At 46.5% G+C, this 25,512-nt stretch overlaps 1 protein-coding gene across 2 annotated transcripts; it reads right to left on the bottom strand.

Moving 5' to 3' along the window:
- Positions 1 to 119: 119 nt before the first annotated feature.
- Positions 120 to 25,428, bottom strand: CAPN14 (calpain 14). 2 transcript variants are annotated; one of them, XM_033125498.1, is made up of 21 exons: positions 25,204 to 25,428; positions 23,891 to 23,960; positions 22,941 to 23,059; positions 22,668 to 22,804; positions 22,010 to 22,184; positions 21,353 to 21,418; positions 19,437 to 19,522; positions 16,417 to 16,491; positions 15,118 to 15,281; positions 13,910 to 14,073; positions 13,380 to 13,388; positions 11,267 to 11,472; positions 10,259 to 10,295; positions 9,705 to 9,761; positions 8,339 to 8,396; positions 5,745 to 5,809; positions 4,337 to 4,405; positions 3,589 to 3,667; positions 2,863 to 2,979; positions 2,477 to 2,532; positions 120 to 146 (listed from the first exon to the last, which is right to left on the bottom strand). In XM_033125498.1, the coding sequence occupies exons 1-21, from the start codon at positions 25,426 to 25,428 to the stop codon at positions 120 to 122; spliced, it is 2,061 nt and encodes a 686-aa protein (XP_032981389.1). The 2 variants fall into 2 exon arrangements, with proteins under 2 accessions (XP_032981389.1, XP_032981390.1); XM_033125499.1 differs by lacking the exons at positions 22,668 to 22,804; positions 23,891 to 23,960; positions 25,204 to 25,428 and having other exon boundaries at positions 22,941 to 22,963.
- Between the last annotated feature and the right edge of the window lie 84 nt (positions 25,429 to 25,512).

The following is a 25,512-nucleotide window of genomic DNA, read 5'->3' as shown; positions in this document are numbered from 1 at the left end:
ACTGGAGACATGGTCCTGAAGAACAGCAAGGGGGTTGAGCATCAGTTGGTCTCAGCCAATGGCTAACACTTGGGCCACATGCAGAATCCTCAGTGAGGGCAGACGAAGCTCCAGTTGTGTTAGGAGTACAGCGTCATCATCAGCCACTGGACATAATAGGGAAGCAAATTATAGTCAGTTCAGCCCCATTTCTGACATTCAATTAAAGGGGCTTCATTTCTCGGTCACCAGGTCCCAGAGCCTGACACGGGACTTGGGGCCTTGTCCCCCTCACTTATGGGAAGCTATGGAGACAGACATTAATGGATGTTTTAGCCAGAAGGACCACAATAGCTGGTAGTAAGTATAAATCAACCTGAAATATAATCAACCTTGACTTCTCCTGGTGCCTATGAATGATAATAGCCAAGGTACAGGCTGATTCTGTATTCAATTCTCAGTGCCTTTTTTCCCCACGAATTCAATTTGGCATACTCATGACAGCTGTGTGCAGGTGTGCAGACTGACTGGGTAGCAGAAATCCATTAGAACATATTCTACACATTTACATTTACGGGCCCATGTGTCTGACAGTTTTAGGCGGGTGTGATGAAGTGTCCCTCTAACTCACATAGAGGGGACTTCTGGAGGAACCACTCCCCAGGCCAATTATATCCAAATGATGATGCTGATGATGGTGATGATGATGATGATGGTGAAGTAAGTTACCAAAGGCGTCAGAGAAAACCCCAGGATGAAATCTCAACAAGTTGGCTGCCACCCCCTGCAGACCTCCTCGAATGACCCTGAGGATCTTCTCGTCGTGGAACCAGAAAAGGTCAGAGCTGAAGAGGATCTTAGGGGACGCCCAGCCCAGCCCCCTCATTTCACACACAGGGAAGCGAGGGCCAGAGATTTAATGTGATTTGCTAGTTACGAGGCCTGCTGTAGGTTCAACCCTGGTCTGGGTTTAGTTTTCTTCCCAGGAGAGCAACTTGCGTTGGGGGAGCCTGCTCAGGCTGTGGGCTGTCCTCTTTCAAGTACACAGCCATGCGACCTCGCTCTCCCAGCTCGGAGCCTGCACTATGGAAGGATTGCTTGGGATCAAGAGGTGAGTGTGGGGGTCTGAGATGGCGCTGGGCTCCGAAGAGTCTAAGAATTGCCCTTCCACCTGAATCTTACCTTCACATTCGAATATGGGAGTGACTGAGGAAGGATATCTTGGAAAGATATCCCGTAAAATGGACATTTGAGGTCAAGGAAGAAACCCTAGCTTTTACTGGCCTTTCTAAGCAGCCCAAGCAGAGGATGTGTTTTAGAAACAAAGAGCAGAGGATTTAACGCCAGACCCCAATGTCTTTGCATCAAACACCACCTAGCGCTTCATCTGGCACACAGCAGGTGCTCAATAAATCCATGCAGTTAGAATGATCAGGGAAGTGGATCCGCATCAAGCACAGATTTGTCTTCTCCTCAGAATATCACCTCACTGACTCAACACACACTTGTTAAGCACCTCCAATGTGCGAAGCACTGTATGAGATTTGAGAAGAGGGTACAGATGCTAGATTAGAACCCCTTCCCACACAGGGAAGGCTAAGCTAGCTCATGACACGAGGTTTATTTCTGGCCTGTACACCTCGCTTAGTCTGACACTGATCTCTTCAGAATCACTCTGAACAGATTTCCTCATTCTTTATACTCTAGCTAGGATTGTACATGCTATTCCCTCTGGCTTGGGCCTTTCCTACTCTCCACTCTGTCTGCCTGGCTCCCTCTTCTCTTTGAGATTTCAATTTCAGTGTCACCTCTTGCAGAAAGGTCTTTGTGGAACACGACGACCTGTGATTGTGCTCAAGCTCATTGTTGGCCCAGGTCTTCAGGCCCCGGACGTCCATGCCCTCTGCAAGTAACTTTGAAAGTTCCTCTCATGACAGAGGAAGAGGCGCGTCCCCAAACGTTGGAAGAAGCCTTGGCCATGGGACTTGCTTTGGACAACGGAACACGTTGCAAGGCACGTTGTCCCCGGATTCAGTGACCTTGCAAGTTTAAGCTTGTTTCCCTATGCTTCTGCCATTGTCCTGAGAAGGGCAAACCTAGCTGAACTTCATCAATGAAGGTACCAGCAAAGCTCCAGCTCACCCACAGATCACAAGCCAGCCAGCCAAGACCTGCTACCATCCAGCCATGTGACTGGGGAGCTAAATAAGTGCTGTCATCACCACTGAAGTTGTGGATTTGTCACGTGGCACTACTGCGGTCACAGCCGTTGGGTATGCTGAATTAATTAGTCTTCTGTTCCCTTCATATGAGCCTAGCATAGAGTGGGTGCTAAGTTAATATCTGATGAATGAATGACTGAGTATAACGAACGCAATGCTACATCCCGAACTCAGTAGAATACAGGGCCCCCCAAACCCTTCTCTTCAGGAGACTGAACTGATAGTGCCCCCCTCTACCTTAAGGTGGTGTGTCCACCCTATGGAGAAAGTCTTACCTCTGCCTTCTGGAGGTATATCCCTTTGCCATCTTGGGTTAAATTTTGGAAAACATCTGTGAAAATGCAGCAGAAAGGAAGATAGCTAATGTGTGCATGTGTGTTGGAAACATTATAAATTAGTTCCTCCCATGTGTCCCCTCACCTGGGAACCCAATTTCAGCCATGTGGCCACGCGTATTATGTATGCCCCCTCAAACCTTTGCCTCTGGAACAGGCAGGGTATAACTTAGTTTGCGTAGGTATAACTGGGATTCACAGGCTTGTTGCCAACGTTCCCCAAAGCTCCCCGCACTGTCCTCCCTCCTGCTTGCACTGGGGACCAGTAAGCAATCCATGAGGAGAGCAGAGGAAGGCCAGGCCCTCCCTCCTTCCCACAAGCTCACCCTCCATCTTCTCCACACGCAGCATCAAGAGGACAAAGCTGACAAAGTCCATCTGGAAGTTGGGGCCACCATAGCGGACAAGCATCAGCTGGCAGATGTTATCGCTGAGCACAATTCCTGCATTGAACACGGGCTCCTCCGTGGGTGCTGGGGACCTTGTACCCAGCTCCCCGCCCCCCTCAGGGCCCTTAAATTGTACCTCCTCTCAGGGACCTGAGTCCTGACAGCATGGTAATCTCCTTTTACAGGGTTCACTGTGAACTCTTTCATTATTCAGTTCATTAATTTTATTTTATCTCCAGTCCCCATCCGTGCCCCCTTACGCAACCAGCCTAAGGGGATCTTTTTGTCGGGTGGGTTACTGGCCTTCAGGACAGTCTGTTAGGGGTTCAGAGCATCTGCTTGGAGCCTGGTGGTCCTGGATTGAAACCTCAGGCAAGTTACCTAACTTCTCTGAGCTTCAATTTCTTCCTCTGTAAAGTGGGGATTATAACTGGATACTGTTGAAGATTAAATGACAGTGTGGATACACCAACCCTCCATAACTGTTAACAGCGACCATAGTGATTATAATAATACATGTTTCTGTTCTTTGCAGATCTATGTACTTGGATCTCTGAACTCAAGGAGTAACTTTGCTCATCAGAATTCCTCCAGAATGTCATAGGCCCCCGCCCCACGCCCCGCCTGTTCGCCCCCCACAACGCCTGCTCCTCCTGGGCCTACCTGCACCCCTCATGGCAGCCCGCAGCTGCGCCCAGTTCAGGCATCCTGACCGGTTACTGTCTTGCTTGTGGAAAACATCCTGTGAAGAACCCACACCAAACGCTCAGGAAGCCAGGCATTTCTAAGCACCACCCGGGAGCCCCTCCATGCCCCAGTGTCGATGCCGCAGAGAACGGCTGGCGAGCGTCCGTGCCACCAGCAGGGCCTGCTGCCAGAATAAGAACATGACAGAAGGTGCATGCCAGGAGCCAACCACCTCTCCCATTTCTTCTTAAGGCTTCTGAGAAAGGGAGCCGTCTTTTGGTCATGGGGAATAGACTGTCTAGGGAAATGTGCTTCATCTAATCACGTTACCCGACCTTTGAAGGGCTTCCAACTTCATGACTCAGGAGACGAGGGGGTGAGTTGTGAGTAATGATTAGAAAAGTAGGAAGGAGCCAATTTAGGAAGGCCTGTAAATGCCACGCTACGGAATGTGGACTTCTTCTGAAAGCCATGAGGAGTCTCACAAGCTTTTAGTAAGGAAGTGACATGATCAGATGTGAGCTTCAGAGAGTCCGGACACTACTGTAACAGGCTCTTTGAGTGTGTGAGGGAGAGAAGGAGGTCTCACTGGAGGGAAATCAGAGAAGGTTGGGTGAGTGAGTAGGTGTAAAGGGCTGAAAGGAAGAGAAGCAGGTCACATACTTTGCAGAATTGCCATTTCTGTGCCGACATGCAAGGAGGCATGATCAAGACTTGAATTTACCTGGTAGAGCATCAGCTGTTTCCACAGATCCCTGAATTCCTGGATGCACACGGTACCTGACTCATTCAGCTGATGACACGGTTAAGGTCAAAGCTGGAAGGGGAGTTTCAGCTACACCTCCGGAGGCAGCAATTGGCCCTTCCCGCAGCAGTGTGCAATTTGTGGACAGTCCCATTCACTGTCGGATACCCCTAGTTGGCCTCCCCTGGCTGGTCAGTCCAGCCCAGGGCTACCGTGCCCTTGCTAGGATGGGATAGAATAAGCCAGAACACAGCAGCATGGTGGTGAGGGTGATGACAACAGCTACTCTTCAGTGAAGCAGGATATTTTAACATGGCCAATTTGATGTGATTTAAATTAAAAAACAATTCTTGTCATTATTGTTAAAACCATCTTAGGGAAGGAGTCAGGCACAGGTGGCTAAGGATGCTTCTTTTATTCATTTCATGAAAAGTTAAAAGCCTAAGGGTTGGCCTTGTAGATCATGTCCCAATACCCTTGTATGAGAGAGATGGGGTCAAAATACCACCACGTGCCACCTCTGTTTGAGCCCTTTCAGTGGGTCTAGCGCTGAGTTACTCCCGTCACCTAAGCTACTTCGTTTTCATCTAGATGAGCTCAGTGTTAACTCCTCATGGGTGCTAACTGACGGATCATGAATCGAAGACTCAGAGAGTATGAATTGTCCAAGTTCATACAGCTGGTGAGGAGGCTGGGACCTGCTCCAGGACCTGTACACACGACCGCCATCGCCGCTGTCCAGGCCCTCTGCAGAGCTTCTGTAAAGACTGCTTTCTGTATTTGCAACCCTCCCCCCCGCCACACGCACTACCCATTATCTGAGCCTATCTGTAGTATGGACGACCAAACCTTAAATGGTCCACTTAGAAAGGCAGAGGGTTTGCTAGAAAAATCACAGGGCTGAGAACCAGGAAAGCTGAGTTCATGACATGTTGTTGAACTTTCTTTGCTCCAGTTTCCTGACCTGCACATGAGGATAGATGCTGCCTGGTCACCAAATGCAAAACTTAGGACCCTGAAGCTCTTGTTAAAGCTTCTTGTAAACCTGGAGAATTGTTGGTAACTACCACCCTGCAGCTGCCTCATAACTGTCAGGAAATAAGACTATTGTTGTCCATAGCTAATATTGTTCCTTCTAGGACAGTTCTGTCCTAAGCACTTCACAGGGCTTATCCCAGGTGCATTCTCACACTGCTCCTATGGACTAGGCTTGAATACCATCTCCATGCTGCAGATGAGGACCTGGAGGCACTTATGAGGCTAAATGACTTGCCCAAGATGACTCACGTAGTAAGCGCTGGGGTTAGGATTCAAACCCACGCAGCCTGACCTCAAGGCAAAGCTTTCAGCCAGCAGCCTGCATCTTCCCACATACCAGAAAAGATACGTCCAGGAGGGCCAGGATCCCCTGGCAGGCATCACGGCTGAAAATGGGCTGTGCATTCCCCAGATCTGTAAAGGAACAGAAAGAGTCTGTCTGTATGGGGGCTGGCCCAGGATGGCCTGGCATGGCCCTTTTCTGAACAGGAACAGACCGGGCTGTCTAGGCCAGCCATTGGTTCCAATAACCATCATTTATGTGAGGAGTAGACAGTGAGAGCCGTAGAGAGAAAGACAAGGCTTGGTGGTGATGTCCGTACCAAAGGAGCACCATGAAACCTTGTGGAGAACCCCGATTGCAGTCTGGCTTTGTCACACAGTGGGTCAGAAGAACGTGGCCCAATGTCCCTCGTGACGGCCAGGATCATGAGTTACAGGTTCCCAGCTTATTCAAGCTCTCCCGTCATTTAGGGGATGCTTTCCTCAGATGTCTTGACAGACGGTCTCTTACATTAATTCCAAAGAAATCTCCTGTAAAATTCACTCACTAGTCCTACTTCTGCCTCCAGAAGAAGCATAAATGGGTATTTGCCCCCCTCAACATTTCTCCAACTGTTCCCCAGATGATATGATTTCTAAATCCTCATCACCCTCTTCTAGACCCTACACTTTGCCAGCATCTCTCTAAACTGTGCTACCAAGCCTGGAACACGCTCCTTCAGATGCAATTTGATTAAACAGAGTACAGTGGGTCTATCACTTGCAAAATTTTCAGTCGGCATTTTCCAAATTATGTTCCAAGGAAGCCATTCTGCAGAGAAAGGGCTTTGAAGTTCAAACAAACTTGACAAACTTTATATCTATAGATGCTTTTCTCCATTAATCATGTACCTTAGTATATAATAGGAACTAAAGAGCTAACAGAAATTTTGTTTAACACAGAGTTTCCCAAGCACAATTGACCACAGAACCTAACCCTTTTCTATTTCATGGAACACTTACTAAAACCTCTTGGTTTCTAATGTTTCTTGGAACACAATTTCAAAAACACAAACCTAAATGCTCCCATTAAATACAGACTGAATCTGGATTAGCTTATTTAACAGCAATTTAAAACTATTAGCTCATGTTACGCTCAAGGTCAACTAAATTAACCAGTGATCTTTCGCATTAACTGCCACACAAAATGAGGTTTCTTTTATTAGAAATGGGTGCAATCAATTTAAAAAAAAATAGCAAAATGGCTGTTTTAAATTATCATTCTGATTCCATTTCATCATTCTGGTTTGGGCACAGCTTGCAGTGAACATTCTGAATTTCCAGTCTGCTGTCTGTGATATCAATGATTCCTCCCAGCGCTGTGCCAGCTGCACAGCTGATAAGCCTACCTTCCATGTCGTCTTCTGAACCATTGATAAAAGTTGAGGAAGTGAAGGGGAACCAAGGGCAGAATCCAAAGACTCTCATCTAAACATTTAGACTCTTATCTGTAACATAGAATTATCCCTCTAGTTTTATGTTTATATAACTCTTGGGAATGGTGATAAGACTTGTTAATACATCTTAGATTGCTACTTTCCAACCTACATTTCATCACTTATCATGGGCAACTTTACCAAATATTTCACCAAAATCCACAGTAATTCCCTGATCTATCAATCCAGAATCCCTCTCAGAGGACTAAATGAAAGCAATTTGTCCAGACTTTCTTTGGAAAACCATTTGCGTAATCGCATTCAAAGCATTTAAAAAATGTTAAGTGTGCACAAGTCATCTTTTCTAGATAATTTCTTTAGCATTTTGGGGGGAGGTGGGCCAGAGGGAGGATACTTGTATCCTATAATTTCTAGGGTCTCCTCTTCTGGCTCTTTTGCAATATTCAAATTTGGCTTTGAGAAACCATGTGGAAATTATTTCAAGCCCTTAGTTATATCATGGTCTGGCCTGTAACTTACTTGGGTTTGAAGTTTTGGCTTCATATAAAGGAAAAGCAATCACATATCTTAGCTGGCAAACACCCTTTAATTGATCGGCTTCCTTTTATCATTTTGAAATTCATTTTACTCCCTGGAGAAACCATGTTCTTCTCACTCAAGATATACATATAAAATATTTCTATGTGGACTTGAAGTTTTCCTGATAATTTGTCCCAAATTTCACCTGAATGCTTCCACACAACTCATTTGCAATGCCCCTAGGTAATGTGCTTCCTCTTTCCAGATTTTTGTAGGTCGATCCATTTAAATATGAGTTCGTCAGAGAGCTGCCTGGTGGGCTACTCAATATTTAATATTTATTTGCCAAGTTGAGGAAATAAGTACAGTTCTTCTACATGGAATTTATACACCATGAAAGAAATACTCAGCTCTTCTCAAACAAGCAAAATAGCAGAAATCTTCATTTTCATCGCCATATGTCTCTACATGCTCAAACTAACAAAGAATGAAAGAAAGAAAAGAAAAGAAAGAAAACAATTTTCCAAGCTGTATAAATTTCTTTACTGCTTTGTCAGACCACGTGACCCACCCTGGTGTAAGACACTGCTGTTCAGGGGACCAGCGCACAGTAATTCACATGTCCTACCAGAAGAAAGCGAAAGAAACCTAGAGTTCGGAACAGTTGTGTCCCCTGAGTCCTATAGGATAACTCTAAAATACTCACTTGACCAGGTCATGTGGTTCAGGATCTTCTGCAGTTGAACTGCATTTATTTCTGGGTACTGGAGTGGAAGCAGAATGATAGGAGAAAATCGTCATCACCACAGGCTCGTTAGATGCAAAGGAGCCAGAGCTAAAGGGGGCTCTCCAGCATCTGCTCAGCACAGCACACGTGCCATTTCTGGGCAGAATATGCGACACCATTATGTTGCACATACGGAACGTGATTAGTCAGGCAATTAAATCTGGAATTTCATGAGAACTGTTACAATAGTTTTTACCGGGTACCAAGTGCAGTCACCCCAGCAAGGCAGGACTCTTAAAAAGGAGACGAAAAGAGAGCAGTGACTCTCAAACTGGGTTCTAGAGGGATGCTTCACAAGTTGAGCAAACAATTTGGTTTCAATTTTATTCTTAATACAATATCCTCAGCCAAGACTCCAGATTTCAATTTTAGATTTGTCAAAAGCAACCCTTTACATTAAATTTAACTTGAAAATATATTAGTAAAATACAAGTATCACAAATTTGAACTTATAAAATGGATACATATTCATAATATACAATTTTTATCTCTTTAATATATATTGTGATTCTCTATGAAATTTCATTTAATAAAAGAACAGCAGCAGAAACTGTTTTGGAAACCCCTGGTATGGAGAAAAACTTTTATAAACAACACATGTAAGATTCTGACATATCCTTTTTGGCCACATCGAGCAAACTACCAGGGGGGAATACAGGAGGGCAGGCAAGTTGTGAATTAAAGCCAGGGTGTTACTAACACGAGGAGCTCATGCTCTTCCAGTTTCAATGACATCGCTCAGATGTCAGATATCAGATTTCCAGCATATTTCTTCCCTTATTTCCAAATGGATTTAGTGTCCTGCAGGTTAGGGACGGGGTGACCCCCACTGGTCTCCTGGTCTGAATCAGCACAAGGAAAGAGCTCACGGGGACCAAGTGGATAGCCCAGGGCCCTGCTTCTTCCCCAGACTCTCTCACCAGGCCCCTCTCTCTAGGAAACCACCCAAGGGGTCCTTCTCCCTGGGCTTCCTTTACACTCCCAATACTGGTTCCTGCCTGTGCTAGATTCCATTTTCTAAGGGATTAAAGACTACAACTAATCAATGTAGCTTCCAAGAACAAATATGCCCTTTACAGGAGCCGTCTAAAGACAATAGCTACACTCATTTATCTGAAAACTTGAAGACTTGAATCGAAAGTGGAAGTTTGGTGAATAGGTTGCAATACATCACAGTTTATACACAGGGCCAGCAGGCCAGTGCAAACACATCGTCCATGGAACTATACGCTCTGCTTTGTCCCCTGCTCCGCCCACCTCTGTCTACCAAACCTGCTCAACGGACCTTTTCGAAGAGTTTGGTGAAGAATTCATCCTGCCCTTCAGTCTGGTCTACAATTTCCTACAGGAACAGAAACATAGAAAGACTCAGTCATTCATCTGCATACGTGGAGTCTCATGTGCACATTCACGTCTCATGGATCCCAGGCCCCTGAAATCCAGAAGTTTGATTTTGAGCTCCATCTTAAGTTTTCTACCAGAGCATTCACACATCCCTTGTTTCCCCAGTTCTCGCTGCCTTTGGGGCAGTAGCAAACAGTGATTGTGCAGAAGAAACATCAGGTAAAGAGAAGCAGAAGAAAGTAAAGGGGTAACTCCTGCACCTGGGGTTCTGGGTCCTCAATGACAAGGACCAGACCAGAAGTGAAGTCCTGTGGGTGCAAAAAGAAAAGAACCTAGGTCCTCTTAGGGCACAACAGATAACATAGGAGGTGGACCACGGAGTAGGGTCTGCAGGATCTGTGGACCTCCTCCCCTGACTCCTAAATATGAGGGGTGAAACCCACCACCCTGGCTTTAAACACTCCCAGGCATGTGGAATTCCACCTGACTACTTACCTTAGGGAAGACAACACAGGAATTGCTGCCAATTTCACTGAGGGAAGACAAAAGACAGAATTCCTTCTTGGGGATCATCTTGGGAACGTTTTGGCCAATCTTCTCCCTCCCTGGGGAACTCTTCCAAGTTCCTTAGCTGATGCACCCTGTGGGCCTGTCCGGCTGTCACACCTCACCTCCCACGTCTCCTTGAAGGATACAGTCCAGCCACATGGCATGGCACACTGCTTGTAACTCCTCGCACAGCCTGGTGCTGTTTCTCACATCTGGACCTTCGCTCATGCTGAGCCCTCTGCCCGGCAGGCATTTTACTTTCTCCCACCCTTATCTAACTATTCCTGCTCATATTTTAAGACACGGCAGTCTGACAGGGCAACGAAGTCTCAGATCAAGTCCAACTTTCTATGGCTTAAAACATGAAAAAAAAAAGACAACTGGATTCTAAACATTGAAGGGCTGTCATGTCAAAACCACCACTAAGCTTGGCGGGGGTGTGTGCATGCTGCTTCACGTGCATACACGAGTGGTGTCTAAGCCTGCTAGTTGATGACAGCCTCCCCTCATCTGAAGCACCCCTGTGTATCCCTGAGAAGTCACCACCTCCCAGAAGCCACCTCTGCTTCCCCCAGGACCGTGGGATGTTGGCTCACACGCTCCTCCGGGATGCTCTTCTAACACCCTGTACAGATAAATGCTTCCCCTGGACACAGTATCACAACAATAACTGCTCATGCGTCCATGTCCTTTTCCAGACCTTGAGTTTCTGGAGGGCCAGGGCCATGCCTGTTTCATCTTTCTTTCTGTGGTGTCTAGCAGACTGTTCATTCGTTGTTAGGAGAGTGGAGGAACAAGGAAAGCACATTCTCCATGCAGAGAGCTGCCCTGCTTCCTGCTCTCCCTCCTCTTTTCTGTGTGGGCCTCAGAGTCCCTGTCCTTTGCCATTTCCACCTCACCCCCTCACCCCGGCGCCAGTGGGCCCCAACCGCCGGGACAGGCCTGTGCTCTTACTAAAAGATGTGCTTCCTGGAGAAGACTCTGAGGACGAACTCTGCCTCCTGGTGGGTCTCTGACGTGCAGGGCACGATGAGGTACGTCCCTGGCTCCAGCCACAGCTCCCGACTCACTTCTTTCTCTGTGAGAAACGCCTCAGGCAAACTCAAGGGCTCATTTTCCAAGAAGAACTCACGGGGCAGTCTCCTCTGGTCATCATATAACTATGGGTGGAAGATAGACGGGCACCAGTTGAGGTGATTACCCAGGGCTTATGGCCACACTTGGGGCTCTTGGCCAGGAGCTCGGACTAAGGTGGCCTAAAATTTGCCAAATCCAACCCAGTGGACGATGGGATAAAGGGCTGAGGAGTGGAGAGAGAAATATAGAACATGTTGGGAGTGGGCACCTTTGCTGGAACCTACGTGAGGCTGAGTAAGCACATATCAAGGGATTTGCCATTATATTGAAAACAACAATGTATACAGAACGAAGTGAGAAATGTCAGTGTGCCTGGACTTTCCACGTTAGGTCATCTGTCCACAGCCACCCCGCTGGTTAGTGTCCCATCCAGGATTGGAATTCAGGGCAACTGAGCTCCAGTGCCCATGTTCTTTACACTTCCTGAGGCGGCTTCCACGTAGGTGATATAGTTTCCAGGTTGATTGTGACATGATTATGGTCACAGACACAGATGGACCAACCATCTCCTCACCGACATCATAGCAGCTACATACAGATGAACAGGACAGTCCAAGTCATGTCAGTGAGCACAGCCCCGTAAAGGGGAGAGAAGACTGGACGAGAGCTCGGACCGGGGTCCAGGCTCTGGTTCCAGCACTGCCTGGGTGTGTGTTTTGTTTTACCTCATATTCATTTTCTCTCTCTCTCTCTGTCTCTCTCTCTCTCTCTCTCTCTGTGTGTGTCTCTCTCCTTTTATTTCTCCCCTTCTCTTTATTTTTCTTTCTTGCTCCCTCATTCCTTTGGCTTCACTCAGGGCTGTGGAGGAAGAGGAGGTCCATATAGAAGATCTTCTTTCCAGTGCATAAACAACTGCTATAAGACACTACACATCCTCACAAAGACCGTATTTCACAGATTCCACTCAGGGCTGAGGAAACAAAATGTATTTCCCAATGACATATGCTTTCTTATAGCAGACGATGAGAACTAGGGAATCATCCTGTTGCCATCTTTGCCTTGGCTACTAGGAATCTCAGAACTAAACTTTATAATCAGTCATGCCAGCTAGCCTAGGTTTAGTTTTCCTGGTAGAATCAACTGTGTGTCTATCCCTCATTTATTTATTACTTTTCCTCACCTTTTAAATTTTAACTGGCTTATAGTTTTGTTCTGTTTACAATTTTATTGTAGGTTGACCAAATTCTGTTTAGAAATAGGCATGATATAAATAACATTTTCTTTTTAAATTAATAGGCAACTTTGGGATCACTCAGTGTTCCCACAGGAGGATAAATATCGAAATCAACTCAAGACACCCAACGCAAAATGGTTTCTTTATAGAAATCCTTTTATATTGCTTCGTCCAACCTGAGAAAATTAAGTTTTTCATTCCTGTTTTCTTTGGGAAACAAAATAATCGCTGCCACCCTTCAGAGGCTGGGATGCCTCAGGCCTTCTTAACTGATCTCTCCCGGCTGTCACTGCAGCTAAATACAGAATTGTTGTCCTCTGCCGGCGTTTCTGTCCCATTTTCCAGTCCTTTGTCCCTTGTCCCTAAGGAGGTGAGCTGCACAGTCTCCTGATGTCGCATGTGTTATCGATCTACATTATTATGGGCTTCAGAACTCAGGCAAGGTTGTGATTTATCAGCCTTCCTACGCTGTGACAGTCTTAATATTAGCCCTAGGTATTTATGTAGGGATTTAATAAATTCTAAGATTGATCGGTTGTACACCAGGACCAGAGACCTCCCTGCAGATGCATAAGGATTTCTTGGGGTCCTTGGATAAAAATGAACAGCAGGAACTCTTTACTTCCATATACGTAGGCAGTTGGCATTATTGTCAGACGTTCTCACAGCTCCTTGCAAAAGGCTGCCAGCGTCAATGGCTTAGCCACTTGTGACATCACTCCAAACCAGGGCTAGCTGGCCAAGGGTGGAACTCACCTTGCTCATCTGAAAAACAAAAAGAGAGAGACCTCAGTAGGCAGTGAATCCAGCTCTTTCACAAGCACAAACTCTAATGGAGGCTGATTAAAAAAAAGACTCTACCCAGAAACCCCTTCTCTTTCCACAAGACTTTCTGTTCTAGTCAGTGACAGTTTAATCCATCATCACTGGGAATTCTGGCGAAGGGCAAGGAAAGGCAACCGTGGCTTTTTGGGAGAGAAAAAGGAAACCAGTATTAATTGTACCAAGTATGTGCCGAGCAAAATGAGCAGCACTGCCACATGATCTACTTCTAACTCTACTCTTTGCATAAATATCATTGTCCCCATTTTACAGATGAAGAAACTGATGCTCAAGTGCAAGGAGATGACTTGTTCTGGGTCACACATTCCTAAGAGGCAGAGCCAGGATTTGCACCCAGGCCTGTGAATAGAAAGAGACAGATGGTGAAGAGGACAGGAAACAGGAAAAAGAGGACAACGATTGGAGACCCCATGCGAGACTGCGTGCCCCAGAGGTCCACCTACCCTGAAGAGGTAGAAGCCGATGGCGAGGTGAGGCTTCCGGTTGCGGTGCCTGTGCCTGGGCTTCTGGAGCAGGGACACCAGCACACTGCACGGCATCAGGAACATCCTGCCCTCCTGGGGCTTCCAGACAGACAGCAGGAACTGCGGATTCTTCCAAAAGGTGTCTGGGGCAGAACAAAACAATGTGAGACAGCTCCTCGGCTCCCCTTGCATGTTGCTCCCCAAGCCACCCACCGAGAGGTACACAGACCCAGGGCACCTGCCCCAGATCCCTACCCAGAGGTCCATCTGGACAGAGTCGAGGCTCTTCAGCTTCCGCTCTATCCCAACTCCCACCTCACCTCTCCCACCCCAGGTTCTCTGACAGACACACGGACTAAGTGTTATTCTTATCATTGAAGCCCCTTTGCCCAGCACAGTACCAGGCACAGACTTTGTGCCCCGTAAACAGTTCCTGTCCAAGTAAGTGATTGTATTACTTTCACTTGCCCATGATCCCAAGGGAATCTGAATTTTAAGGGAACCGAGCCTTAGCTCAAGGGCAGCTTCATGCTTTGGGGTGAACACTGTGGGGGGCGGGGGACACCATAACTAAGGCCACCCAATCCCGCTGAGATGATACTCCACAGGTCTTTCCTTCCAAAGGGATTGCTCAGTCCCTCCATTGTAGAGAAAAGGTCACTGAACCTTCCCTTTGGAGACTTTAGACATGTTTGTCTCCTGTAACTGATGACCTGAGAATCTTTGATCCCTGCCAAACTCTAGGTAAGAAGGGTCTGGTACATATGATATCACTACTATTTCAATCCTGCCTGTTAAAGGGTGTTTATTTCAGCAGATCGATCACCTTGTCCCAAAACCAAGCAAGTTTAACCCACCTTTGTACCACACACGCGTGCCTGTGGCCTCCAGGTGCTAATGAGGAAAAAGTACCCTCTGGAAAGACATAGCCTTGAAAGGCTGGCAGCTAGACTGAGATTCCCATGTCTTTGTGCAAATTAGTACCAAAGGTGCCCCATCTTCTCAGCAGACACAGCCCGGCCAGAGCGGATAGCTCAGCCAACAGAGCCCCTAACCCCTCAGCCAGATGCCCTTTCCAGAGCACAAGCCACACATCCATCCACAGTGGCTCTGCCTGCATCCCCACCCTCGTGTGGAAAAGCTGCCACTTTCGACCCAGGAACCCTAGCTTCTGTGCACATGCTCACCGTGAGGTGACTTCCTCGGACCGCCAGCTGTGGTCCCCTTCCCCCATCGCCCCTCCTGCGAGGTGTACGACCACTTCTGGCCCACCTGCTGACTCAGCAGGCCTGGGGTCAGTCGACAGATGACCAGAAGCTTGAAATGTACTTTGAAGTCCTGAAACGTCATCCTGTGCAGAGGAAGAGGGAACAGCACAAAGAGACAAATGAGATGATGTCTCGTGATCAGGACCAAAGTGGGGGCTGGAACTAAGCCGTGGGCATCCCAGCCCTCCCCCAGACCAAGGCCCCCATCCTTCATGCCCGTGTGCAGAGCGGAGCGGGCATTGGACACAGGAGTGGGGCTGGCGAGACCAAGGCAAGGCTCCATCACAGCTTGGTGGAGCCACCGAGACACCCCTCCCTGTGGCTGGAGGCAGCCTTGTACCACGGCTGCCTGAGGGGAATGTTTCTGTGTTGCTGGTTGCAGTGATAAAGCTGAATTGAGGCACTCGTAATTAGTCAGTTGATTATAGATCTTCAACAAGAATTGCACAGATCCGTTCTCAGTCATTAACTGATAAAAATCTTTGCCCCTACTTTCTAACTTCGCAATCAAGGCATGCTGTTTGGACAGTGTGCTCAGTTTACTTATTTGTAAAGTGAAAATAATGGTATTTGCAGGGCTCTTGAGTTCAGTGATCCCTTCAAAAGAGAGAAGACCACAGCAGTCTGGAAAGGATGGTAATAGAAAGGAGAAATCCCTGGGAACAAGGGTGGAAGTTAATAGTAAGGGTGAAAAGCAAAGGGAAAGGTGAACAGATGGGTCTCACGTCAGACCCCCAGAAGCAGCATCAGCCCAGGGCATTTGGGTGACCTTTCATAGTAAGAGGTGAGTGGCTTTCAAGTGGGTAGAAGTGGTGCTATTTCGCTCTGGAGGGCACAGTTGAGGTGGCTTGCAGTTTGGCAAGACTTTGTAGTCCCTTCTTTCCTCACTTCCTTTTTAAGCCAGGAAAGGCACAGCCTTGGGATTGAGTGTACTGTGTAATGCAAGAGCAGAGTGGAAGTCAGAGAGGATGTGGCCACCCCCCTGCTCTGCTCTGAGCACCCACTGAGCTCCACGCCAGTGCTCACCACCCTCGTCACAGAGACTGTGACTGTTTGTTTGCAGGGGCTATTTGCCTTGCTAGACTGTGAGCCCCTAAAGGATCCTCTCGATTCCTGCATAACAGATGCTTGGCATACAAGAGGCACCTAATAAATATTTGCTGGTTGGATGACCAAATGTAAGCCAGGGCATTTGCCCAAAGTCCCTGAGTCAAATACCAAAATTCTCCATCATCATCTTTTTTCAGCAGCACAATCTTCTCCTTGGGGCTCAGTAGCTCCCATGTACTTGAGCTGAAAACAGAAAAGAAATGTTTCCATGGGGAATGAAGGGACTGTGGAGGACAGGCGAGAAATTCTTTAGTAAATGCTCTATAGTGTTGTTATTTATTCTCGTCTTCATGCTGCTTTGCAGACAACTAAATCTCACATCCTGTAATATAAAAAGCAACACATAACATTAATTCATCACTCACTACGAGCCAAGTTCTGGGCTGGGCTCTTGACATACTTTATTTCATTTAAAACTAACAACTTTGCAAGGCAGGGATTTTTGTTGCCATTTTAGAGATTAGGAAACTGAGGTTAAAAGAAATGAATTCACTTGCTGGAAGTCATAAAGCTATGCAGTGTCAGAGCTAGCATTTGAACCTACATTGGAATGACTTATTTTCAAAGCCCATCATTTTGGACTTCTATTTCTGGCCATGAAGGAGTAAGGCTTTCCTGTATCCCTTTCATACCATACACAACTAAAAATGGGACAAAATATAAGAAACAACTGTTTTCAGACATTAGACAGCAGGCAGCACAGGACTGTGACCCTGAGAGGAGGGAAACAAATAAGGTGAGCCTTCATATCGCCTGAAGGTAATTCCCTGGGCAGTGATGCAGGGAAGTGAAACCCAAAAAGAACCTCGTCTTACTAAGTGCAGGAAACAGAGTCTGGAGTTCAGAGTGGTCAAGGCAGCTAGAATTTGCTGGGAAAGTGCCTGAGAGGAGAGGGCTATACAAAGAAGGACCTCTAGAGAACTTCATAGGGGTTCCCTTTAGTCGTTGGCTGAAATCAAATATGTGCATACATAAAGTAAAACCTCATAAGACTGTGGACTATGTGCAGAATAATTCTCAGAGCTGGCACATGGCTGGGAATCCTTTGAATTCCCAAGCAGTCAGAGTTGAAAGACCTTTTCAACTTTAGACATTGGGGTCTGTAGTAGAGATCCCAGAGGGTCAACACCTTAATAGTGGGGTCAAATTATCTCTGAAATAAATACTTCTCTTTATCCGTCCCCAAAGTGCTTTAAAACAAAACTTCAAAGTATCAAAAATAATCCCTAGGCAACTTAATTTACCGGTCAGAAAAAGTGCAACGTTCTTTAAACGAATGCAGCAAAATTCAGCACTTAGAAACGGAAATTTACAATGTCCAGCATCCAGTAAAAAATGACTAGGCATATGAAAAAGTAGACAATGTGATCCATGACCAGCAATAAAAACAGTAGAAACAGAGAAATGAGAGAGATGATGGAATTAGCCAATAAAGACATTAAAACAGTTATTGTATATTCCATATTCTCAAGGTTATAGAGGGAACTATGGACATAATGAGGAGAGAAGTAGAAGATATTATCAAATGGAATCTCTAGAATTAGAAAATATAATATCTAAAATGAAAAATACACTATATGGGGGCCGGCCCGGTGGCTCAGGCGGTTGGAGCTCCATGCTCCTAACTCCGAAGGCTGCCAGTTTGATTCCCACATGGGCCAGTGGGCTCTCAACCACAAGGTTGCCAGTTCAACTCCCGCAAGGGATGGTGGGCTGCGCCCCCTGCAATCAGCAATGGCAACTGGACCTGGAGCTGAGCTGTGTCCTCCACAACTAAGATTGAAAGGACAACAACTTGAAGCTGAACGGCACCCTCCACAACTAAGACTGAAAGGACAACAACTTGACTTGGAAAAAAAAGTCCTGGAAGTACACACTGTACCCCAATAAAGTCCTGTTCCCCTTCCCCCCCCCAAAAAAAGATGACAGATGTATAAAACTCAGGACAATGCCTGGCACACATTAAATACACACATAAAAAAATACACTAGATGGGATTAACAGATGATTAGACAGTGTGAAATAAAAGCCTATCATTTTATTTAATCCTCACCACACTTCTGGCTCAGATAAATGAAAAACCTTGCTCAAGGTCACACAACTAACAAAACTAATTAAATACATCATCTATCTTTAATATAAGTACTTGTTCTTCCCTGAAACAAACTAAAACCAACAATGTCATGATGCTATATTTTGGTAACACTTTAAAATGTATGTGTGTATATATATATATATATATATACATATATATATATATCTTTGGATGCCAGTTTTCCACATAGGCCCAGTTCTTCTGACAATTCCCTTTATTAATATATAACAAATCTAGTGCAGCACATTGTATAAGGAGTAGAATTCAACTTATTTTTCTGAGCCTTCATTTCTTCATCTATAAAAATTATTAAGTGATAGTGGATATGTGGACATGTTTCTGTACTGTAAAGTGTTATACACAATCAAGTATTGTTATCTCCATAGCAAGAAGAAGGACTGTATCACTTGGTCTCGCTTTCTGACTGTGCCCTACAGCAAGTCTCTAATCTGTAAAGCTCACACCCCTTTCGGGTTGTCTTTTGGCAGAAACAACCTCAATGTAGGCATCCAATCAGAATGCCCACAGGTCCCTCAATGTAACCACGGGATAGGGGCCCACGTGGACCTGTCTACCTCTGACTCAAAAAGCCCAAGAGTGCCCTGAACCATGCCTGGGAAAGAACACTGGACTAGACAGCCAAGACCTACACTGACTCATGCTGTGCGACCTTAAGTAACTCACTGAACCTACGCATCAGTACCCTCACCAGTAAAATGCGGGTAAAACTACCTACCTTATAATAGCATTGTTTGGAGGATTAAGTGAGATAATAAAAATTCAAAGGACTTAGCACAGTGCTGGCAAGCTCTCAATAAGCATTAACCTTAATTATGATAATAAATGAGAAAACCATCTATATATCATTAAACATTTTATAAATGTGAGAGATTGACTTTCACAATCTGAAAGCTTTCCTGATCCAGCCTGAAACCAAAGAAAGAACACCTTGGAATTGGTGTGCAGGCGGCAACCTCCTTTGCAGGTTTCCCCTACGCCTTCTTCACCCCTCCCGGCCAGTCCTGGGCTTCACCTGTCACTCCAGTCTCCTTTCCATTCCACCTTCCCCCAGGGGTTCCGCAGCTTGACTAGATATTCAGGTCCATGTTTGCAGGTCACCTGCACAAAATGAGAAGCAGGTTAGGGGGGCTGGGCTGAGTGCCAACTTCAAATGTCACAGATATCTGGGTGACATTCATGCTTGCAGATGAGCTCTTGAAAGGGAAGATCAAAGGCCCTGAGATTGCTAGAGGAGAAAATGATTGCTACTTAGTAGTGAGACCTAAGGCAAGTTGCTTAACCTCTCCGCGATTACTTCCTGATCTGCCAAAGGAAGCTAATAGGCACATCTGCTATGAAGGATTGAACGGTGCCCACCCCCACCTCCCCCAACCCTCGCAAAAGATATGTCTACCCAGAACCTGTCAAATGTGATCCTATTTGTAAAAAAGGTCTTTGCGGACGCAATCAAGTTAAGAATCTTGAGAGGAAATAATCTTGGATGAGGGTGGGGTTTAAATCCAATAACAAGAAAAGGAAGGAAAAAGACAGAGAGGAGAAGGCCAAGATGGAGGCAAAGACTGGAGCTCTGCTTCCCAAGCTAAGGAATGCTGGCAGCCAGTAGTTGTAAGAGACGAGGAAGGATTTTCCCCTACAGCCTTTGGGGGAGGGAGGCCCTAATGACATCTTGATTTCAGACTCTGGCCTTCGGAATTGTGAAAGAATAAATGTCTGTTGTTTTAAGCGACCCAATTTGTGGTAGTTCACTCCGGCCGCCCCCGACACTAATACACCGACTCACAGGGTTTGTTGTGAGGATTGAGTGAGTTAACATTTGTAAAGCAATTGGGACAGTATTTAGCACATAGTCAGTGCTAAATTTTGTTAAATATTGTTAAATAAATATAAAACAAAATATACATATAAACATATACCTATTAATACATTATACATTTTGTTGAATAAATATAAAAATAAATAAAAAGTTCTTGGCACACACACAAACACGATTGATGGAGGTCTAGGAGGAAGAAGTTAGGTGTGAGGTGAGTTCAAAGAATTTGAAACAGAACTGAAGGGAATTGGAGGACTTTGGGCAAGTCAAGCTTTCTAGAGAATATCGGGGCTTCTTTAAGACTGAATCTAATGATTTCTTATCCACACTTTGCACACGCTGCTGTCTCCTCCAGGAATGCTCTCTCTCTTCAGACAAATCTACCCATCTTTCAAGGACCAATTCAATGTCACCTCCTCTACAAAGTCTTTTCTGACTCCACTTCCACCCAACCGGGAGAGAATGTCTTCTCTCCTACGTCTAACCCCCTAAAACCTTTCATCTATGCTTTCTCCTCTCGGTTTCTACTTTCCTCCTTATCATTTTCAAACATGGTTTGTCTTCATTCTTGACTGCAAGCTCTTTGCTGGTAGGGTCCCTGTCTGAGTCATCTTTCTGTCAATGCTTAGTAGAGCTCAAAAAATAAAAAGCAATGGAAGGAAACTGGGAGATTGTTGAAAAGGAGCAAGTGAGAAAGCAGCTCCTGCTGCTTTCTCACTTGCTCCTTTTCAACAATTGATGAGGAAGATCCAGCAATAATGGCTATCACGGGCAGCCCAGAGGGAAGTGAAGATCAAGGCAGAGTTGTGAGGCACGGCAGGGATAGATGGCTGATTGGCTGCGACTTCCCTGTGGGAAGACAGCGGGGGATGGTGCATTGATGGTGACAAAGGCTGGACTTACCACTTCACCCCTGAAAATAGGTACAGAGGTTGGGGAAGCCCACCACCTGCTTTGGCTGGCCCTAGACGACCCATCAGAGAATTCACCCCACCTCCACCCACACGGACTGGGCACAGATAATAACATTCACCAAGATGACCCCAGACCTTGGCAAGAAGCCCTGGGAGAAAGGGAGAGACTGAAAGGAAACAGAGGGGCATGGTTCCACCCACCTTCCGGATTCCTATGAGAGTATAGGCATGGCCGTCCACCAGCCCGTTCTCCAGCACCCTCTCGTTCTGTAGAGACAAGGCACCTGTCAGTCTTCGGCAGTGTAGAGCTTATCCAGGAGTCAAGGGGACCTGTTTGGCTAGAGCAAGGGGTTATGACAAGGGAATGGGAGAGACCCACGCTGCACTGTGTGACCGTACAGTTTTCTTAGCTCTTCGTCACCCACCGTCTCATGTGAGCCTCTAAGTCGGACACTGCTCTATAGTGATTATAACCCCATTTTACAAAGGACAAACTCAGATTCAGAGCCACTAAGTCACCATGTGAGATGACACAATGGTCACTGGTAGAGGCACCGCTGAACCCCAGGTTCCCCACTGCAGTCCAAGTTCTTAGTTGTCATTAAGTTAGACAGTTAAGACTAGCTATGCTAGTAAATACCATGCATGTGGCTGACACGTAATGTCAGCTCCCTTCTGTTTATACTCTCTGTCCTACGATTCCCTGCCCTGAGGCTGCTCTGGTTTGAACATCAGGACTATAGGTGCAGGAGTTGTGGAAGTCTCGGGGCCCACACCGACGTGAGAGCAGCAACTGATGGATGAAGAGGAGGACAGCGGGGGACGAGGAAATCCTGCCAGCGTACAGCCCAGTCTCACCCCTAAGTAGGTCTGGCAGCCAATGAGAGTTCTGCTGAAGGTGGCCCGGGTTAGGATTTCCCAGAGGTTTCCAGGGGCTTCTGCTAGTTTGATGGTCACTGTCACCCCTCCGGTGAAATCCAAAAGGGCGTCAGACACCTGTCCACGCTGCAAGTCTTCATAGGAGCCAGAAAGCCTGCCCAAGGAAGGAGTAAACATGGGAGGAGAGGAGAGGGGCATTTCTACTGCAACCTAAGATGGTCCCAATGGGCCTCATAAACACCTTGCTTGGTTATTCCCTGAGCACGTGTCTGCTAGCCCTACCTTCCATCCCAGGGACAAAGGAGAAAGCATATGCTCAGAGTTCCTATTCCTGTTAACAACTCCATCCATTAGGGAAGGCAAAATTCCTAAAGGTTTGTTCGGATGGGGTGACCCCTTCATAAAAGACTCTGGCTATATCACTTTCATATCCGTTGAGTCATGCCTCAGTATCTCACTTCATAAACTTTACCTGCCTCCTCTTGTCCTCCCTCAACATTGCTGAGAGACAGAGAGATGGGGAGTGGGGATGGAAGGGAAAGGAAGGGGAGAGGAGGGGAGCGGAGGGGAGGGGAAGGGCAAGGAGGGAGGGAAGGGGAAGGAAAGGAAGGGAAAATATTTTTCGTGGTTGCCTTACTTAGCATAGGCTTTTTCCAGAAGAGCTCCCCAGAACAAGTTCTTATAGGTGGAAGAGACAAAGACCAGCTGGCCAGCCTCATTCACAGGTAGTCGGTCATCTATCACCACAGGAATCCACTTCCCAAAGCGCCAGAACTGGGAGGAGAGAGTGCCCACTGGTGAGTGAAGACTGCCATGGAAGATTGTCAGCCCAGCAGACAGAGACGTGACTCTTCCAAGAACCTTCTTTCTTATGCCCACCTTTAGGCTGGGGTACCAGGAGGACTCTCACCCAGAACTGGAAGATGCCAGCATACTTCTCGGTGAAACTCTGATTCAGGGGAACAACCCGGCTCAGGATGTCCTGGTGCAAAGTCAGAGCTTGCAAAGCAGCCAAGAGCCAGCAGTCGCCTAAGCCAGACAGCACACAGTATCTGCGTGGTTGTACTTCACATGCATGCACATTCTACAAATGTCTGCACGAATTTACTGAGGATTTACTGCATTCAAGCAATGCCTGCTGCCATTAGCATCCTCTCTGGCCTTATAACCTAGTTTAGGAAAAGGGAATTATATACCGGGGAGGAAGAGGGTGAGTGAGAAGGGTATGGTGAAGGGGGAGGACATTGGCTAGCATCCAGACTTGACACCAAGAATTGAGCCATATTCCTGAATCAGCTTTTAGCTTCCTGAATGCTCCATCCTCAAGAACTTGAACCCAATCACAACCAAACTTCTAAGTCCTGCCGTAACTGATTTATGTCTTTCTAAGAAAGCCTCAACCCTCTGGACTCCATTTCCCTGTCTGTGAAATGGGTATCATGACACTTGTGCCTTCCCTCACGGCCAAAGGTTATTTCTATTACTCTGAAAAGAAAGCTGAGTTGAGAATAGGCTTTCCTGGACTCTATTCTGGGGTGTCTAGTGACTGCTGCGCTAAGGACTCATTATGAGAACGAAAGTAGAGTGAGCACATTTTCCCTAAGACAAAACTTAGACCTATAAACTGGTAACGAGGTTAACATTAGGCAAGTTTTGACATTCCCATGCATCCTCACAGGACCCACTGTTATCATTTTCCCAGCAAAGGATACAGCATGCAAGGTGGAATTCAGGGTGGCCGTTTCCCACCCCCCCACACACTGGGATCTCTCGATTCCCCTCTTTCCCACCCCACTCTACCTTGGCCAGGCCAGGCTCACAAGTGCCAGGTGTGTGTCCCCAGGGGCTGTGCAGACTTACCTACCAATCCCTGGCACAGATCCAGCCTTTTGGCCTTGGCAGGATAGAACTGGGGGCTGCTGTGCAGTTCCTGCAGGAACAGACGGAATTGTCTTTCTGACCAAGAAGCTGTCCTGGAGTTGCAGTGAGTGACCATAGGGTCCCACACCCTCAAATTGCACTTATGGGGACATAGGTATAAAATATATGGAAAATCAGGGCTGTACCAAAAAATCTGGCAGATTTTTTGCAGATTCTGCCGATCGTATTTCGCGTTCCTTCTTGAAGCTCAGGTAAGTCAGAGCCCTAGAGAACTCTGTGTAGATATTGATAAATAGCACTAGCACAAAAATGCCTTTTCTTGGAGTTTCTGTTAAAAATGGAAGCAATTCATTTAGAGGGCATTCTCAGTTTTTCTGGAGCTCTTCCCATTCTTATTCCCCCCTACTCCTCCTTTCCACCCCAACCTCCATTGTAATGAATTCTTTGGCTTTCCATGCTGAGGTATGCTCTGGGAGGGAGGGTGACTGGGGGGTGGTCTCTGCTCCATGGCAAGCAATAGATCCCTGAATCTTTGTACGGGCACCGTTTCCCCAAGGTCAGGCGTGTGACAAACTCTATGTCATCAGTTCCCAAGATTTCTGGGAGAAATAGAATTGTGGTCGCCCTTTAGTTTAGGAGTTACTCTGGGGACTCTTACACATAGTAGGGATTTAATAAGTTTGGAGCTGCAGGCTTTGATGGTGATGGCTGATTACGGAGCAGAAAAGGGGAGAATTTGTAGCACAAGTTGACTTCACTCTATCCGTTAACTGTGTTCCACAATCTTGCATGTAACTCAAGGTTAGGGGAGATGAATTGCTTTTGAACACATGGAAAAGTTGCCTTTTAAAGGAATTGTTGATGTATTTATAAAGTGAAGAATACTTTTATAAAGTGATCAATAGCATCTTAATTTACATGTTTCGTGAGCCTGATTTGGGGGGAGGAGAGTGATGATATGTTCAAATTTGTCCTTCTGACAGATGGTATCGGTGGTGACTCAGGATGCTTTGCCATCACAGATGTAGTTAAACAGTACCTTGATGTATTTTTGGCTGCAGCTGCTCTGTGTATTTCTGGCATGAGGGAGAGCTACATTTTAGACGCCTCTCAGGATCACCCCTGGTTTTCTCCGGAAAATGGGGAGGTGAAGACTTAGCCACCTCCCCCTTCACATGGGGATCAATGACAGAGAGTAAATCCCGGTATCTGAAAGCCCTTAGGAGGAAGGTCTGTGTTGATAGATTTTGTGTTTGTTGTGTGGAAGCCCCCTTCCTGGCCCCTTCCCTTACCCAAGGCCTCTTCCACTGCAGGCCCGTAGGCAGCTTCTGCAGCAGGGGCCCCCTGCCAATGGAGCTCAAGGTGGCCGGGAAGCTGGTGTCTTCAAAGAGGCAGCCGACTCTCAGGCACTTTTTCTGCAGGGTCTCGTAGTCCTGTTTGGGGAGCTGTGAAGAGCTCCCCATTGTTTCCTTCTGTCCTAGCTTCCATTTGCATAGAAAAGGTGGCCACAGAGACATCGTAGGGTACAGATATGGATCCCAGCGGTATTCCTGGATGGTCTCTGTTGTTCCTGAAACAGAGGTCAGATGTTCAGTTTCCTC

This window comes from Rhinolophus ferrumequinum, chromosome 13 (genome assembly GCF_004115265.2).
Source record: "Rhinolophus ferrumequinum isolate MPI-CBG mRhiFer1 chromosome 13, mRhiFer1_v1.p, whole genome shotgun sequence".
NCBI lineage: Eukaryota > Metazoa > Chordata > Mammalia > Chiroptera > Rhinolophidae > Rhinolophus > Rhinolophus ferrumequinum.
This window is presented reverse-complemented; position numbering and strand designations above follow the sequence as displayed.

Bases quoted from the DNA above. Each gene is read 5' to 3' on its own strand.
- CAPN14 (XM_033125498.1), bottom strand. From the start codon at position 25,428: ATGTCTCTGTGGCCACCTTTTCTATGCAAATGGAAGCTAGGACAGAAG. The intron at 15,282-16,416 runs GTATTTGACTCA...TCCTCTGCACAG, and splicing joins GATGATGATGGAGAATTTTG to GATGACGTTTCAGGACTTCA. The intron at 9,762-10,258 runs GTAAGTAGTCAG...CTGTTCCTGTAG, and splicing joins CCTGTGTTGTCTTCCCTAAG to GAAATTGTAGACCAGACTGA.